General features: G+C 39.0%; 1 protein-coding gene across 1 annotated transcript in view; it reads left to right on the top strand.

Moving 5' to 3' along the window:
* LOC107291233 (calcium-dependent secretion activator 1) overlaps positions 1 to 18,925 on the top strand; it is a 211,312-nt gene that overhangs the window by 150,000 nt on the left and 42,387 nt on the right. Inside the window, exon 19 of the mRNA XM_015820203.1 lies at positions 1,853 to 1,960. Within this exon, the coding sequence (XP_015675689.1) occupies positions 1,853 to 1,960 (108 nt within the window). The remainder of the gene's footprint in view (positions 1 to 1,852; positions 1,961 to 18,925) is intronic.

Raw genomic sequence — 18,925 nt, forward strand, 5'->3', positions numbered from 1 at the left:
TTTGAATTGCCAATATTATTAAAGAGAAACTCTCCCCCACCCTACCAACATACATACCAACACACACAAACTAAACTCTTTGCAGAAAGTAGCACGCTGCAGCCAAAATTGGGCGTTACAATTTAGTCAAAAGCTTTGCTCTCTTATACCAACCAACCAACTATCCTCCTGTTTAATTCTGGAAAGTTGGTTGTTTGGAATTAAATAGTTGCAGCACTAATCCATTTTATTGCATTACAACCTTAGTGCAGTTCGCTTGCTAAAAATTGCCTTGGAAAAAATATCACCATCATATTGTACTGTATATTGTTCTCATTGTTGTTGTTTTTTAAATTAATACCTTGTCATTGTTTCAATAGGTGTTAAAAATGTTACTGACATCCTAGAGCCAATCATTGCCCTTTGCTTGATAATTGTATTTCTGTTTTTACACACACACACACACACACACGCAAAAATGTGCATACGCACACGCACACCAAGATATGCACACACCTTCCTCCTGCTTCTCAAACTTCCTAATTTTCACCCAGGAAATGGGTGTTAACTAACTTCAATTTACAGTGGATGACAATCACATCTCATAGAGAAATGATACTTTGTGATCTGCAGTAAAACACAGTAATAAAAGTAATGACACTCGTTATTAAGAAACTTCCCATGCACCACCAGCATTTAAGGTTTGTGTGGCTGCCTTTATAATGACTCTTATTTTAGCATTTTAATGGGTTTCCTTTGAGATGAGTTTGATTCCATTATATCAAAGCGTGTAACTTACTTAGTGATTGTTTTTTTCCCCCCAAATTATTTCCCTTATTAGCTTTTGGTGAGCGTAATACAAACTGTCATAATCGTCACATATCTTGCAAACTGTAAAATTCAGATTTAAGGGACTTTGGTGTGTGGCAGCGCCACAGGGATGGCAGGAGATGAATGGAGCAGTTTTATACTTGCTTACTCAAAAGGCAATCTTGCTGTTTTCAGTCGGACTTATTCCGATTGCAAATGCACTGGAAATATATTTATGGTACAATCTGACCCAAATTAGCTAGAATTAAAGGTTTGTTACCTTCATTGGGCTAATGTAAAGTATCACATTTCCATCAGCAACAGTACATTGACAACCTATATCTATCACTTGAATGTTTTTGCTGATTTTAACAGGTAGGAAATAGATTGGGGGGGGGAATAAAATATAGCGATAACTCCAAACAATATTTTCTTTTTAAATATATATGTTTGATTGGGTAGTCAAAACTGAATATAAATATTATCAAGAACCTTTGGCACATTAAATGTCTATGGAGATTCTCAAAACGTCTTCAAAGAAAAACAAGAAAGTCCAGTTGCCTCTTGAAAAAGCACCTTTGGGAATTTGGCACATTAGATTAGAATAGGTCTGAAGGTTCCCTTTTTAATGTTAGAGTAGAGAGGATTTTTCTTGGAGAAGATGATTCTAAAGAGGTGACAATGAAGCCACATGGGTTGTTGTTGTGCTAATTAGGTCAGGAAGAGAAGGAAGGTGTGAGAGAGGCAGAAAAAAAGATTTGAACTATGCAAGCCAATACTTAGGTGCTTTAGCTATCTGCTACACACAGCAGAAAGTTTTTACTGATTCCCAAATAAGTCTCAGTGTGTCAGCTAGAATAGGTCCCTAGGCCATAATGTGAAGGGAAATAGAAAAAGGAGAATATAGCGAAGGATGCTTACCACTGAATAAACCAACTGTCTTGGAAAGGAAAATATAGTGAAGGATGCTTACCACTGAATAAACCAACTGTCACGTTCATGCTTCTTCCTTCCCTTTTTCCTTTTTAATTTCCTTTCCATCTCACTCTTTTTCTCCATACAGAAACCAGGGATGGATGTTGCTGACGCCTACGTGACCTTCGTTCGCCATTCTCAGGACATTCTGCGTGATAAGGTCAATGAGGAGATGTATATAGAAAGGTTATTTGATGTAAGTAAATGCCCCCTCCATCTTGGAGATAACAAGAGGGAGACTGGCAAAATGTGACAAAATGAGACAGGAGGATAAGTCACATTTTGAGAGAAATGATGAATGATAATAGTCTCTTTTTTTCTTTTTTGTTGTTTTCTCTTTAATTTTGAAGGAAATTTCTGTTTGTTTTTTTTGTTTTTTTCTTGTTTGACTGATACTCAACCTATCTGCTACTTGTCTGCTCTAATGCCTTTCTCCAAGCCTCTCTGAGTTACTTTCCCTCTGTTTAGATTTTAACATAAGAGCACATTAAATCAATGTTTATCACTCTGACGTAAGAATGTATCCATCATTTTTCTTAGCCTTAAAGCCTTGTTTCCCAACTGGGAGAGAAAGCAAACACTCAGAAAAAGTGCATTTGTGATCTGATTGCAAGTAAAACTTTTTGCAGAAGGACCAGCAGCTTTACCCATGATTCGACCCATTTTTTTCAAAAATTAAAAGTGAACATGCATTATTATTAGTAGTAGTAGTATTAATATTAATAGATACAATAGTGATTTTGAATATAGTTGTATGGCTTTCGATTAAAAATTAGTTTGAAAATATTGGAATGTTTCTGTATCCATTTTCCAATCTGAATATGTAAGGTTAATTTTGAGGTTGGATGCGATTCCAGCTGTGAAAGAGGACCGTAGCACCCAGTTATTTTAAAGGGTTATCTAAGATTTTATTTGAATGTCATGCATTTTTTAGTTTCTTTGTCTTTCTGATGCTTTTTTTCTCTAGAATACATTTTTTTTTGTCCTGGCAGTAATTGTATAGCCTAGCATTTCAACTTACGGCAGGTGGTTAAATATTCTTGCTCCCGTCACTTGTTAGGAATGCATGTTTCTTTGTGTATGTGTTTGTGCAAATTGTACAACAGCTGCCTTTGTCTTTGCTCTCCTACCTCTCCATGCTCTAAGTTCTCTACCCTCCTCTGTGTTCTGGCATCCCAATTTGAACACCTTCAGATTCTCTGCAGGTTTGTTTTACCTGTTTTCTTGCTTACATTGGATTGAAAAGCTGTGTGTCTGCCATGTCCCAAAATTTTCCAAATTCCTCTTATGATTGAGTCTCATCTTTATTCCCATTTTCCTTCCCACTGAAGCCTCTTCCAACTGCGCAATTCTCTTTGTTCAGTCCTCCTTTCCCCATGAGATTAAAATGGAACTTATCTCCCATGTCAAATGTTTTATCACATTATATCAAGTGGCATGAATTGGAGTCAAATAATCTTCCTGTGTATATCTACTAGCATGACCCATATCCACCGAGAATGCCTCATTCATGCATAAAGCCCTCCAGAGATTCCTTTCCTCTTAAGAGAATTTAAATGTGAGACGCAAATCACCTTTCCACTTGAGGCAGTCCTTTTCTCTCGGTTATACACTTGCTAGCACTCTCTCCATCACTGTATAAATTCTCCAGTTAGCAATACATTTCCAGGGATTGTTCTTTTCAGGGGTAGCCTTTGCACTGAACATTTTCCAATGTGTATCTCAGCCAATTGCCCTGAACCTCTCAAATGGAATAAGTATCACAATCATATCACAATCAAGAATGGAATGGAACGGAATGGAATAGAACAGAACAGAACAGAACAGAGTAGAACAGAACAGAACAGAACAGAACAGAACAGAACAGAACAGAACAGAACAGAACAGAACAGAACAGAATAGAATAGAATAGAATAGAATAGAAGGGACAGAATAACAGAATAATAGAGTTGGAAGGGACGTTGGAGGGCTTTTAGTCCAAGCCCCTACTCGAGCAAGAAACCCTATACCAGTGATGGCGAATCTTTTAGAGACCGAGTGCCCAAACTGCAACCCAAAACCCACTTATGCATCGTCGGGTGCCAGGTGGGTGTGGCCCATTGGGTGGGCATGGCTGCGGTGGTAACAGCAGACTGGGTGGGACTAAAAAGTTCAATCAATCAATTCCAACTTTGCAAGATCTTTTTTTTTCCCGCAAGAAGTTGAAATTGAGTGATTGATTGAACCTTTTTTTTTTTTGCACACGGCGGCGGAGGCCTAAAGCGAAAAGGTTTTATAAAACCCAGCTGAAGGCCTAGGACTGGGGCGACGGCGCACGTGCCCACAGAGAGGGCTCTGAGTGCCGCCTCTGGCACCTGTACCATAGGTTCACCACCATTGCCCTATACCATTTCAGACAAATGGCTATCCAGTCTCTTCTTAAAAATATTAATAAATTTATTAATACATGAGTTTTTATCTAAACACCCTCTTGGCAGAACAGGAACTGTATAACAAAAACCAGTTTGAAGCACATCTATAAACCATTCAGACCCCATAGGAAGATACAAGTATATACTGGACAACACCTGGGCTAGAGCCACAACTTTGGAGAAACATTTCCCAAAAGTGATAAGGCATAGAAAAGGGAACCTGTGGCTCTTGAAATGTTTTTAGAGGTGTCTGCATGGAGGGAGTCAAATAAAGTCAAAATGGAAGCCCCAATCTTTTTTTTTCATACATTGTAAAAAAAAAAAAAGGAAGGAAGGAGTTTTGATCACATGGTTGGGATGACCATCGTAATGTTTTTGTTCCCATCCTGTGGACATCTCTGAATGTGGTTGAATGAAAACTCCCAAGTGTCCCATTATGGCAATGGTGAGGATCACTGAGAGCTTTGTTTGAAGCTCTATTGTAAGGGATTGATTGTACTATTAAGAACCATGCCTATAATATTCTTGATGTTCCCTTTGGGGAATAAACACCTCGGCCATTCAGGTCCTTGTTTTTTGTAAAACCCCCAAACATCCATTATATACACAAGCCTTCATTAGAGAGGAACCATTTTCCTGCAAAATGTTGAGGTCTTTTTTGCCCAAAACCCTTAGTTTTTAACTCACATACACCACATGGTGATCTCTGTTCCACAGAAATATAGTAAATACAATAAATCCCAGTGGTCTCATCATTTCCCAGTCACCATCTTTTTGAGAAAGCACAATTAATCATCAAATTCTTTTTATCGTGGTAAATTGGTTTCATACAGATTTTGGCTGTTACTATTTGAGATGACATAAGCATTTTCATCTTCAGCTTTCACAATACAAGAATTCATCCTTCTCTTGATATCCTAAAACAGACTGTCCAGATATTTGGCTCACAAGTTTCACCAATGAGCCGTGGTGGCCCAGTGGTTAGAAGGCAGTATTGCAGGCTAATTCTGCCAACTGCCAGGAGTTCGATGCTGACCGGCTCAAGGTTGACTCAGCCTTCCATTCTTCAGTAACATGGGGACCCAGATTGCTGGGGAAAATATGCTGACTCTGTAAACCGCTTAGAGAGGGCTGTAAAGCACTGTGAAGTGGTATATAAGAATAAGTGTTATTGCTATTGCTAAGGCATACTGAGTGATCAAAGGGATCAAGTTGGATCAAGCTATTTTAATGCCTATGAACCTGGTCAATTGACAAAGTTGGCTTGGCTTGGCTTGTATTCGAATCATAAATGCCAAAGCAACCCAAAAAAATGTTTATTCTCTCTTCGCTTTCCATTTGATTCTTTCCCTTCCTTGCCTGGAATATTTTTTAAATGGCATTTTATTAATATTATTGTTAATACATTTACTGAACTATTAATTTTGCTTTCTTTCTTCTATTCCTAAAATCATCCACTTTATACTGCTTAATACTCATTTCCTTTATAAAGCCTTGTTCCTATGGGTTAGAATAGCAGGGTTATTTTCCTTGATAAATATTAGCGTTTGCAGGAAAGTATCTAACTATTACTGTACTCCACTCTTGAATCACATTTGTTCTGTAACTTAAATTTGTTGTGGAAAAAGCCATCAAAATTTTGATTCAGATTACTGGAAGACATTGTGAAGGTCTACAATCTGCATCTAATAAGGATCATTTTATTCTCCAAGAACTGTTTATTGAAATACAACCATTTTTAAAATTCTATTAAATTCTAGCCACAATGAAGGAGTAATGAGAAAGAAAGGATCATTTATAATATACAGTTAATGGTTTAGTGCCAGATATGTCCACCCACATATTTATATGCTACTTCTGAAGCTGCCTTGAGGATGTATTTTCAGTGTATTCCCTGATGATTTAAGTTCTGTAAGGTAGTTTAACATCTTCCATTATCTAGACAGCATGAATCCCACTATCTTATCAAGAACTGATCTTAAATCAGATCCTATAACTTTGCATAAGTGGTTAAGAAATCAGAATTTGATAGAGCTGCAGTTTCTCTGTAGTCCATTAGGAATTTTGGCATGTACTGATGAAACCTGGAGATTGAGAAAATTATAATCATGTTATCTATCTTTGATTTTGGTTGAACATCAAGACTGGGAGCCTAAACTAAATTCTAAGCATTGAAAACATATTTGTTCATCCTGGTCTCCAATATCCATCAAGTATTGGTTTTCCCCCTTCCCATTTCCTATCCTTCTTTCTATCAACCAGGGAGAGTCAGTATAGACTTTATTTCTGCAAAAAAAAAAAAAACCCCTAGGAAATTGTCTATAACGGGGGTCTCCAACCCCCGGGCCTCATTACCAGGCCGCAGCCTGTTCAGAACAGGGCCATGCAAGCAGCAGACCAGTGCCTCCGCTCATGCAAACTTCCCCTCATGTGTGCAGCAGCTTCTTGCGTGCACATGCAGAGCTCCCCTTACACAAGCAGTGGCCATCTTGAACTCATGGTGGCCACTTGCCCTCATGTGCAAAGCTTCCCTTGGGTGAGCAGCAGTCACTTGCCCTCGCACACGAAGCTCCCTTCATGCGAGTGATGGCCATCTTGTGCTCACACGCGAAACTTTCCTTCACACAAATGGAGCTGCGCGTGCTCAAGAACACCTGCCTACCACTCACAAGGAACTATCCCAGTGGTGGGATTCAGCCAGTTCGCACCACTTCGGCCAAAACGGTAGCTAATTTTTTTTTGCCCAGGCCCAGAATGGACTTCCGGAAGCGGCATCCACACAGAGAACCGGTTGTCACATATTTGAATCCCACTACTGAACTATCCCCTCTCCCCCCCCCCGCCAGGCCACCAAGCCAGAAAGTTTGGGGACCACTGGTCTACAATCCTACTTTGGAAGTGAAATTGAACTCTGTTTGACAACCCTGATTGGTAAGGCAAAACTTAAACCACAAATTCCTGACCCAGTAATTCTGTAGGTTGTTTTCAAACAAGCTCCAAACCACACAGTGGGTAAGAGGGAGAAGCTGCTTATGTTAATCTCTTATTCACACATCAATAAACCAATGTGGACTGCTTATATGTTTATAAATAAATCATAATTTATTTATTCATTTATTAAATTTATATGTCGCCCATCTCCCCCGTAAAGTGACATTGGGCAGCTTACAGATCATAAAAAGGTAATTAGAAAAACAATTAGAACTATGAAAATTAAAATTTTAAAACTATGCAAAAAAAAAAAAAACCAGAACCAAGGAGATGGACAGCATGGGGAAGAGGTCTTCTTACCCCATCAACTACCTCCAGCAATGAACAACCTCTTCGAGTCCACAAACCAACAGACAAGATCAAGTTTTAATAACCTTCTGGCAGGCCAAAATTGTGGGAGCCGTTTTCACCTCCAGTAGTAGGGAGTTCCACAGGATCAGGGCCACAGCAGAAAGGGCTCTTCTCCTTGACCCCATCCTCTGGAATCCTTAGCAGGCAGGTCCACTGGAGTAAGACAATTTCTCAGATACCCTGGACTTATGCCATATATTTAATAACAGACTATATTATAATCAATTTTGTGTAGTGGTTAAGGCATCAGGCTAGAAAGTGCCCTGGGCACAAGGCCAGCTGGGTGACCTTGGGCCAGTCCCTCTCTCTCAGCTCCAGGAAGAAGGCAATGGCAGACCCCTTCCAAAAATCTTGCCAAGAAAACTACAGGGACTAGTCCAGACATCTGCCAAGAGTCAACACTGACTCAAAGGCACTAAAGAAAAATTATCTTTAAAAAAAACTCAGATTGCATCTCCCTATGTTTATATAGAGGGAACAAAAAGAATATAGCTTTGCAGATGCTACTGCATGCTAACAATGGTGCAGATATATATACTTACACATATACATATATGTGTAAGTATATATATATATACCAGTACAAGTGTATTGCTACATTATGTCTTAATGCATAATGTAGAGCAGAATCACTAGGACAGGGGTCTGCAACCTTGACAACTTTAAGGCTTGTGGACTTCAGCTCCCAGAATTCCTGAGCCAGCAATGCTGCACTAGGAGAATCCAAGAGTAGGTGAACAGTGCAGTGATGCTATAGCACCCAGAGAAGTTCATTTCCCATTGCAAATAGCAGCTATGAGGCTTCCTTTCTGAACATAGACCATTGCAATTCAGAGTTTCCTGAATTCAGTTTGTTCTCTTCCCCCTTTCTTTCACAAAAGAAAAATTAACAGTTAAAGGCCAACCGTACAATTACTGTCACATTTAGTTTGCCTTTGCGCCACCCCTGACTCTGTGAAATCTCAATCACCACTAATCCTGTCATGAAAACCACTGTGTTCATTAGAGCAGTGTAAATCCTTTGACTACATGCAAAGCATCTGCATTTGAATCATTAAAGCAGCCACATCTTTGGCCAGGTTCACACACCTGCTTCCAACGGTGCTCTTAACTATCTCCCCAAGAGAAGTAGCTACGCGTGGACACACTCATGTGGAGAAATCCAGGAGAGCTTCTGAGGTAGCCAGAAAGACACATCTTCAACCGTTCACAAAAGAAAACTTGATCTGCACTCTCACAGGTTCTGAAGCACCTATTTCAAATGATTTGCAGTGCTCTAATATCAGTACTGCAGAATATATACCATTATGAATATGGAAAACAGACAACAAAGTGCAGGGAAGTAAGTCATGAAGCCGAGCCCCTACGTTTCATAGGATATTGATTACAGAATCCACAAATGGTGCAGATGGCTTTTCTAACTCCTCAGCACAGACGATTAATTCTCTAGCCTGTCCCTTGCTCAAACACACTTCTTAAAAGAAAAAAAGAGCATGTTTTTTGATATGAGAAATCAAATCATCCATTGAAGCTCCTAAGAATGCAAAGATCTAAACAAAAATTAATTTATTTCCCCTCCCCCGCCCTTCTTATATTCCTTGAAGACACAAGCCTGTCCAAGCAGAAGATCAGGATTAAGGCAGATGTGCTTACCAGCTAGCTCATCTGCTTAAGTCTGGCAGTCCCTGAGATCAGTGATTAAAAAACCATCTCGAACTTTGATGAGATCCACAGTCCCCATAATATGCACTCCCTAATTGCTTTCTTTGATAGCCCCCACCCAGCCCGTCTGCCTAAACCGGAAGTAGGAAGCATTTGACTGGAGATGATAGGCGGATTATATGGGTCAATTATACCCTTAATCTGCCTTCTCTGCAGAGATTAAATGTTCATAGATTGACTCCATGTATTTGGCTTGTTCTGAGTAGTTACCAGATCAGGAAGGTTGCCCTTACTGAAAAGTCTGGTAAGAACTTAATCATGCAATGATAGGCTGCTGATACGAGGAAACCAACTGCTCTGTGCTTCCAGAGAAGGATAGATTTACCATTTCACTGCTGCTTCCTAGAAACAGTTGTATAACATGGGCCTAGATATACTAACAGAATAACAAAGCTGGAAGGGACATTGGAGATCTTCTAGTAGTCCAATGCCCTGCTCAAGCATGAAACCCTATACCATTACAGACAAATGGTTGTCCAATTTCTTCTTAAAAACCTCCAATGTTGAAGCACCCACAACTTCTGGAGGTAAGCTGTTCTACTGAATAATTGTTCTAACTATTAAGAAATTTCTCCTTAGTTCTAGGTTGGTTCTCACCTTGATTAATTTCCATCCATTGCTTCTTGTCCTGCCTTCAGGGTGCTTTGGAGAATAGGTTGACCACATCTTCTTTGTGACAGCCCCTTCGAAATTGGAACACTGCTATCATGTCATCCTTAGTCCTTCTTTTCATTAAATTAGACATACCTGCTGTGTATTCCCATTAATGTGTGTGCCATGTGTGTGTGTGTGTGTTTGCACACTCATACATTCTCTTTTTTGAAAGAGTTGCTTGGAAAACACCTTACCGAGCAAAAGCAGGATGAGACGAAGGACAGAGCTATAACCAGTCCAATAGAGAGGATGAGTTGGTTCAAAAGCCTTCCTAGATGATAAAGCTGTTTCCTGTGTTTAAGGAAGGGATAATTTAGTATGACAGTGATATCTTGTTGTATATGCACTATTATTTCAGAAATGATTTTTTTTTCTGGGGCTGCTTTGTGGATTAGTAGAAAGAAATTGCACCACAACACAAAAAAATTGAACTATCTAGGTGGCCTGCTTCTATTTGCCAAACTACTTCCCTTTAACAAAATAAATGCATGCTCAGAAGCCCTCAGAAGGTGGTGAAGGAACCAACAGTGTCTAGAAACAGTGCTGTGTGGAGCTGTGTAGAAACAATGCTTCACAACAACTTGACTGAAGTGAAGTATTCCTTTGGGTTCACATTTGTTAGAGAAGATATTTATTGCTAAGAGGTTGGACCTGACACAAATTCAAGTCTACTCTCATCCAGAGCTGTTGAAAATCTTCACTTTAAAGGAGAATATTTGCAGCTCAGTGTTGGCATGAAGGGTTCTTGGTGCTCTCTGAGCTTGCTTGTTTTCTTGCAGACATTTGATTACACAAACTAGGTAACATCACCACCCAATTATGCTAGAAATAAAGTATAATTAATGGAGATATCAATCAATCAATCAGAATAGAGCTGGAAGGGACCTTGGAGGTCTTCTAGTCCAACCCCCTGCTCAAGCAGGAAACCCTATACCACTTCAGAGAGGTGGTTGTCCAAAAATAAGCTATAATTGATCCCCAAAAATTGAACCAAACAAGATAAAGGATACTTCATTTGTGCATCAGCCATGGCCAGTAGACATATTTCTAAGGAGCCTTGGACATGAATCTGTAGTCTTAAACATTCCACTTGTGGGAGTATAATTTAGAAGCCCTTCAACAACACAAATTGATTAGGTAGTTCTTTTAAGGGGAACAAAAAAAAATCACTTATGTGCTTTAGTCTGTGTTTTGTCATCTTTGGAGCAAAATTTCTACCATCTAAACTTCAGTCATGTCCAGCTGCTTCATGTCCCATAGGTCCTCTGAGGACAAGAAGGCTTTCAGATTCTAGGTTCTGCATTTCTGGAGAGGCAACTTAGTGGGGTGCCCCAAGGCTCTGTTCTGGGCCCAGTGCTCTTCAACATCTTCATCAACGATTTGGATGAGGGGATAGATGGGGAACTCACCAAATTTGCAGATGACACCAAGCTGATAGGAATAGCCAACACTCCAGAAAACAGGCTTAAGATACAGAAGGATCTGGACAGACTTGAACACTGGGCACTATCTAACAAAATGAAATTCAATGGTGAAAAAAGCAAGGTTCTACATTTAGGCAAGAAAAAACAAATGTACAGGTATAGTATAGGGGGTACCTTGCTCAATAGTAGGAACTGCGAGAGGGACCTCGGAGTCCTAGTGGACAATCACTTAAATATGAGCCAGCAGTGTTGGCCAAAAAGGCCAACACAGGGCTAGGCTGCATTAATAGAGGGATAGAATCAAGATCACGTGAAGTGTTAATACCACTTTACAATGCCTTGGTAATGCCTTGGAATGCCTTGGAATACTGCATCCAGTTTTGGTCACCGTGATGTAAAAAAAGATGTTGAGACTCTAGAAAGAGTACAGAGAAGAGCAACAAAGATGATTAGGGGACTGGCAGCTAAAGCATATAAGGAACGGCTGCTGGAATTGGGTATGTTTAGTTTAATGAAGAGAAGGACAAGGGGGGACATGATAGCAGTGTTCCAATATCTCAGGGGCTGCCACAAAGAAGAGGGAGTCAAGCTATTTTCCAAAGCGCCTGAAGGCAGGACAAGAAGCAACGGATGGAAACTAATCAAGGAGAGAAGCAACCTAGAACTAAGGAGAAACTTCCTGACAGTTAGAACAATTAACCAATGGAACAACCTGCCTCCAGAAGCGGTGAATGCTCCAACACTGGGAGTTTTTAAAAAGAGACTGGACAGCCATTTGTCTGAAATGGTATAGGGTTTCCTGCCTGAGCAGGGGGTTGGACTAGATGACCTCCAAGCTCCCTTCCAACTTTATTATTATTTATTATTATTATTAATATTATTAATTTTATCAATAATTTCTATCATGATGTGAAATGAAACTAGAGCTTCAATAGAATCACCAGCACTATCTATGGAAGTTCATGAAACCCTTTGGATGTCATACTTCTTGAGAACAAGCTATCTTAATGGTTCTCCCACACTTATAGACAGCTTAAAATGGTCAACTCTCATCAAAAAGTGGGCAGACTGTGACAACTTCTTTCAGGCTCTGGCTGCTTTCTTCATCGTTGAGTATTGGTTGAGATTGAGTATGGTTTGCTTCATGTGCTGGACCGGTAAAACATTAGGACAGCCTAGTGCTTGCCACATTTATAGTCCACAAGGTGGGGGCAGGCTTATTATTTCTAGTGATTATATTCTCTCTGGCGTTCACTTGTTGACAAGATGGGGCATACCACATTTTTTGTGAATTTATTCGTGTATGCACAACTCCACTGCAGGAAAAGAATTGTCTGCTAGGTGAGCATGTAAACTTTAGATATTGTATAGGAAATGTAAAATAAGGCTTAATGTGAGATTTAAATCTTGTACTCTATTTACTTTCTTGTTAAATACTAGCTTAGTAGATGAAGTATATCTTTGCCATATATTCTGTTTGTTTTGGATGTCTTTAATACAGTTTGTTCCATTGTTCTCTATATATTATCATTTAATGCACTCTAGGAACTAGGAGTATACAAATTGTTCTTGATCTGAAATGTTTATCCTGTATTCCAAATTCAGGATAAAAATGTGCTTGTCCTGAGAGTTTTTTGTGAGATCATAAAAATGCATGATTATATTTTTTTTTGCCCATACTTGGAACAAATTCGGGATTGGCAAGCATAGTTTTGAGGATTTCAGATTATGCCAAGCATGGCCATTAGAATTTTGCTTTGTGCCTGGTGATTAGTTTGTTTTGGCTTCAAAAAATGTCACTTAGGTAGTAGAATCACAGGGCCTGATCATATTGTTGCTGCTACTGACTTAGGACGGGTGATATGTGGAGTGTTAGTTATTGACTCAGGGCTAAAAAGCCATATTGGGCTGTTCTATGCTGCTTCTTTTGTGCAGAGAAGACCGCTCTCAACTGTATTCCTCTCTATCTAATAGGTAAGTTAGATTCTTTTTTATTCTTTACTATGCAGAAATTGGAGCTTATGTGATGAAATTGCATGAGTGTTTTGTATTCTGTTTTTTTTCCCTGCAGGAAATGTAAGCAATTGTTTCCTAAAAGGATGTTTAAAATATTGAGGTAATCTTCTTAGTCAATTTTTCTGTAATTTGGGTGGCAAATAGTAGTCAATAAAGATTGCCTTCCTTTTATTCTGGTGATCCCTGCAAAACAAAGGGCAAAAGACCTGTTTTAGGTTGTCATTGTTTTCCATGACCTCAACACTGAAAGCATTTCAAATGTTATACTACTAGAATACAAAACCTTTGAATTGTCTTACGTTTAGTTTGTCAGAACCCAGCCAAGCTTAAATTGTTCCAAAAGAACATACCAAGTGAGACTGTTTTGTTCCAAGCTTAGAATATTCTTGTTTTGTGCATAAAAGGACATTGTCCTGCCAGAGATACTATTCAAACTGGAGATTTACCTTTTGCCCTCCTGTTATTTGCTCAGGCAGATTAATGTTTCCCTTCCTTTATATCACTACACATTAGCAAAACAAAAAGAGATGTAGAAGGAAAAGGAGAGTATCAGCATGCCAAGGGTATCAAATAAAATCTGTATTTGAAAAGTCAATGAGGTGAATGCAATTTTTAGAACAATGTTCTTCAACTTAGTGTTATCAATATATTTTGCATTACAACTCAATGATCTCCAAACGGTGCAAAAAGATATTGTAGTCTTGAACATTTGGGGGGGGGGAATTATAATTGACTAACAGAGTAACAGAATTGGAAGGGTCCTTGAAGGTCTTCTGATCCAGCCCTATGGTCACCATGATGTAAAAAAGATGTTGAGACCTTAGAAAGAGTACAGAGAAGAGCAACAAAGACGATTAGGGGACTGGAGGCTAAAACGTGTAAAGAACAGTTGCTGGAATTGGGTATGTCTAGTTTAATGAAGAGAAGGATGAGGGTGACCTGATAGCAGTGTTCCAACCTCTGAAGGACTGCCACAAAGAAGAGAGAATCAAGCTATTCTCCAAAGCACCTGAAGGCAGGACAAGAAGCAACGGATGGAAACTAATCAAAGAGAGAAGCAACTTAGAACTAAGGAGAAATTTCCTGACAGTGAGAACAATTAACCAGTGGAACAACCTGCCTCCAGAAGTTGTGAATGCTCCAACACTGGAAGTTTTTAAGAAGAGACTGGACAACCATTTGTCTGAAATGATATAGGGTCTCCTGTTTGAGCAGGGGATAATAATAATAATAATAATAATAATAATAATAATAATGATAATAATAATAATGATAATAATAATAATAATAATAATAATAACAACAACAACAACAACAACAACAACAATAATAGAGTTGGAAGGGACCTTGGAGGTCATCTACCTGTCCAACCACCTGCTCAGGCAGGAAACCATATACTGTACCATTTCAAACAAATGGCTGTCCTGTCTCTTCTTAAAACCTTCCAGTGTTGGAGCAGCCACAACTTCTGGAAGCAGGTTATTCCACTGATTAATTGTTGTAACTGTCAGGAAATTTCTCCTTAGTCCTAGGTTGCTTCTCTCCTTGATTGGTTTCCATGCGTTGCTTCTTGTCCTGCCTTCAGGCGCCTTGGAAAATAGCTTGACTCCCTCTTCTTTGTGGCAGCCCCTGAAATATTGGAACACTGCTATCATGTCCCCCCTCATCCTTCTCTTCGTTAAACTAGACATACCCAATTCCTGCAACTGTTCTTCATATGTTTTAGCCTCCAGTCCCCTAATCATCTTTGTTGCTCTTCTGTGTACTCTTTCAAGAGGCTCAACATCTTTTTTTATATTGTGGCAACCAAAACTGGATGCAGTATTCCAAGTCTGGTCGATTAAGATCAACGTAGAACTTTAAAGTACAAAACTAGAAGTCAGAAGAACTCAACAGGACATGAGATATGTTATTTCTTCTACAGGTGTTGGTTTGGCTCGACTTTTTTGCTGCGCTTTTGTTTCGATCCCGAAATAATTTGAATTATTAATTTCATCCGTAACGACAAGAATATTATTATTAATAATCAATATTAATTGGTTTCATCATACATTTGTGGGACGGGTATTGCGATTAGCAGCGATGTGCTGCTTTATTGATTTATGAGTAAATATGTTGATTATTCATGTTTTTCTTTTTATATACTGAAAGCTATTTTGTGAGGACTTCATCAAAATTTATTTGTAAATAAATGCACAAGGATCACTTTCCCTTTTATAATTACAGCTGTGTTACAGAGTCATGTTATCTACCATTATTGGCATTGCTTCATAGTTTTGACTCTGACAAAATGACCGTGTGTTGAGTGTTCTTTGGTGTTTAGGATCAGTAAATTATATTTGCTTTAACTGGTTTGATACTGACTTGGTGGCAGTATCAATGGCTGATTTTTTTAAAAAAGGTCATCTACCTGTCCAACCACCTGCCTGGTCATCTACCTGTCCAACCACCTGCTCAGGCAGGAAACCATATACTGTACCATTTCAAACAAATGGCTGTCCTGTCTCTTCTTAAAACCTTCCAGTGTTGGAGCATTCACAACTTCTGCAGGCAGGTTGTTCCACTGATTAATTGTTCTAACTGGCAGGAAATTTCTCCTTAGTTCTAGGTTGCTTCTCTCTGGTTAGTTTCCATCCCTTGCTTCTTGTCCTGCCTTCAGGTGCTCTGGAGAAGAGCTTGACTCCCTCTTCTCTGTGGCAGCCCCTGAGATATTGGAACACTGCTATCATGTCCCCCCTCGTCCTTCTCTTCATTAAATTAGACATACCCAATTCCAGCAGCCGTTCCTTATATTTTTTAGCCTCCAGTCCCCTAATCCTCTTTGTTGCTCTTCTGTGTACTCTTTCTAGAGTCTCAACTTCTTTTTTGCATTGTGGTGACCAAAACTGGATGCAGTAGTCCAAGTGTGGCCTTACCAAGGCACTGTAAAGTGGTAGTAATACTTCTCGTGATCTTGATTCAATCCCTCTTTTAATGCAGCTTAGCACTGTGTTGGCTTTTTTGGCAGCTGCAGCACACCGCTGGCTCATATATAAGTCCATTAGGACTCCTAGATCCCTCTCACAACTACTACTATTGAGCAAGGTACTACCTAAACTGTACCTATGTGTTTGGTTTTTCTTGCCTAAATATAGTGCTTGAGCTATTAGGAAACTGCATCAGAGAGCCAGTTTGGTCTAGTGGTTAAGGCACCAGGCTAGAATCTGGGAGACTGTGACTTCTAGTCCTGTCTTAGATGTGAAATCCAGCTGGGTCATCTTGGGCAAGTCATTCTCTCTCAGCCCTTCTCACCTCATACAGTTGTTATTGTGGGGAAAATAGGAGGAGGAATGTGAATATGTTAATCGTGAAAATAATACAGGTGGGATACAAATAAATTAATTAATCAACTGTAATTAATGTCCCAAAATAAAGGTATTTTGGATTATTAGATCTTACTGTATGATTTATTTCTATACTATTCATTTGTTGTGCTGTAGACTCAGTATCTAGTTTTAGACTGAGCTGGCAATTAATTTTATGATTCTTTTTTTAAATCTAATCTTAACTTCTGATTTTTAGTCTTAGTGTTAATAGTGTGTGCCTTATTTTATTTACACCTCAGTATGTTATGCTTCCATGGCTGGATTTTGTTAAACTTTGTTTTAATTTGGTCATGATCAAAATAAAGTAAAATTAAAAAAAGTAAACACCTTGCTAAAGTCTGACATAGTTTATGAAAGTACAGAAAATAAAGGGCTATATTTAGATGCAATTAAGCTGTTCTGCAAAAAAAAAAATAGCTTTGTGAATCTTCCCCAACTGGGTAATTGGCCATACTATTAATTCCCTGGGAATGTTGTCTATTGTAGTATAATGCAATTAAAGGGTGCCAGGTTAAAGAAGACTAGATTGTCAGGTCCACATTTTTCTTCAGTTTACAGTGGGCATTTGATTAATTGATTGACTGATTGACTGCTTTAACCCTAAGAGACACCAGGCAGTTTACAAATACCAAACAGAATAAACAAGATGAATGAGTATAACAGCAATAGAAAACAGTTTGATCATTCTTAGACTAATGATTCCACACCATCAATCTCCAAAGGCCTTCTGAAAGAACCGAGTTTTCACTAGCCTTCAGAAGGTGTAACAGCAAATATAAGCAATTTAATTCATGGAATGCTCAGCCAAACAATCAGACTCTGCCATAAAAAGGTGCTTGAGTCCCTCGTAAGTAATGTAACTAACTAACATTCCATAGATGAAACAAGGGTTGCGGGGAAAAAACCCTGCTTTGCTGTCATTAGCTCCCTGACATAGGCTTGGATTTGAGCTCAATAAAATTTCTTGTTTTCCTGCTCCAGTGTGGCTCCAGGTATCTCTTTATTCCATCTTCCCAAGATCTACAGAGGATCAAAAAAGCTATCAAAGATCAGTGAGCAATGAGCAACCACTGAAAGCAATCATATCTCAAGTCCTAGTTTTCTCTATATTCCAGAGGCCAGCAAGTCATCCAACAAAACTGTCTTCCTGATCTCTGGGGATTTTCCTAGGTGTCACACAGAGCCCTCTGGGTTCATCAGGCAAGCCATCTTAATTGACCCTTCCTCTGCTCAGATTAGTAACTCCAAATGACAATAATAAGTGATCTATCCATGTCAAAAAAAAACTGGTGGAAAAGCTCAATAGTACTAGATCATATCTGGGACAACTCTATAGTTGTAATAGCATCCATGAATTCCCAAACCACCTCTAGCCCCAGAAAATGAAGGATAAAATTGCCCAGCATTAATTGAATCCATAACTAACTAACATAACTAACACCATAGTTTGAAGGGAAGCTAGGTGGTAATGTAGCACAACAGCAACACGCCTGGTTTGTCTCAGTCTCAACCTAACAAATATGGCTTCCCATCTGGCCAAACTGCAGGACAGACCAAAAGGGTAGGCCATGTTTCCTACGTTAGGAGTGATCATCTTTTTCTGGAGAGTTGTTATTTAAAGATGCTACTAATTTAAAGATGTTCCTAATTTGAAAGACGATAAAGAAGTATTAAAAGTTGAGGGAAGTAGTGGATTTGAGGTTACCCATCGATAATAAACAGCTAAGTAATAGACTTAACAGAGAAATTAGTTATCAAATCAGTTGTTCCCAACTAGCGTGAGGTGTATTTCCCTTATATTTATTATTTACACTTGCAACAGGAATTAAAATTGTACCCAGTGGCATGCCTTCGTGTGGGATAAAGGAAATAGGATACACTCATATTTCTATAGACTCCATGCTCTGTTACGAACCTGGGAGGATATAAGGAAGAAACACTATAGGAAAATTCCTTGCTGGCTATCTACCATGGAGGCAATGGTCCACCCTAACACGTTGGATATAAGCAAAATGCCCAGATATTCGGAAATTTTAGACAAACAGGGGAAGCTTAAAAATAGTCAGTTACTAAAAGAACAGGGAATAACTATTGATTGGTGGCCATACTTACAATTGCAATCTAGATATAAGAAGGATGTGGAAGATTATGGAATTGACATGGAATTAAAACAATTAGACAAATTATTGATAGGCCCTGAAGGAAAATTAATATCCAAAATATATAA

Source organism: Protobothrops mucrosquamatus, unplaced genomic scaffold (assembly GCF_001527695.2).
Source record: "Protobothrops mucrosquamatus isolate PMUCROS unplaced genomic scaffold, P.Mucros_1.0 scaffold1088, whole genome shotgun sequence".
Lineage (NCBI taxonomy): Eukaryota > Metazoa > Chordata > Lepidosauria > Squamata > Viperidae > Protobothrops > Protobothrops mucrosquamatus.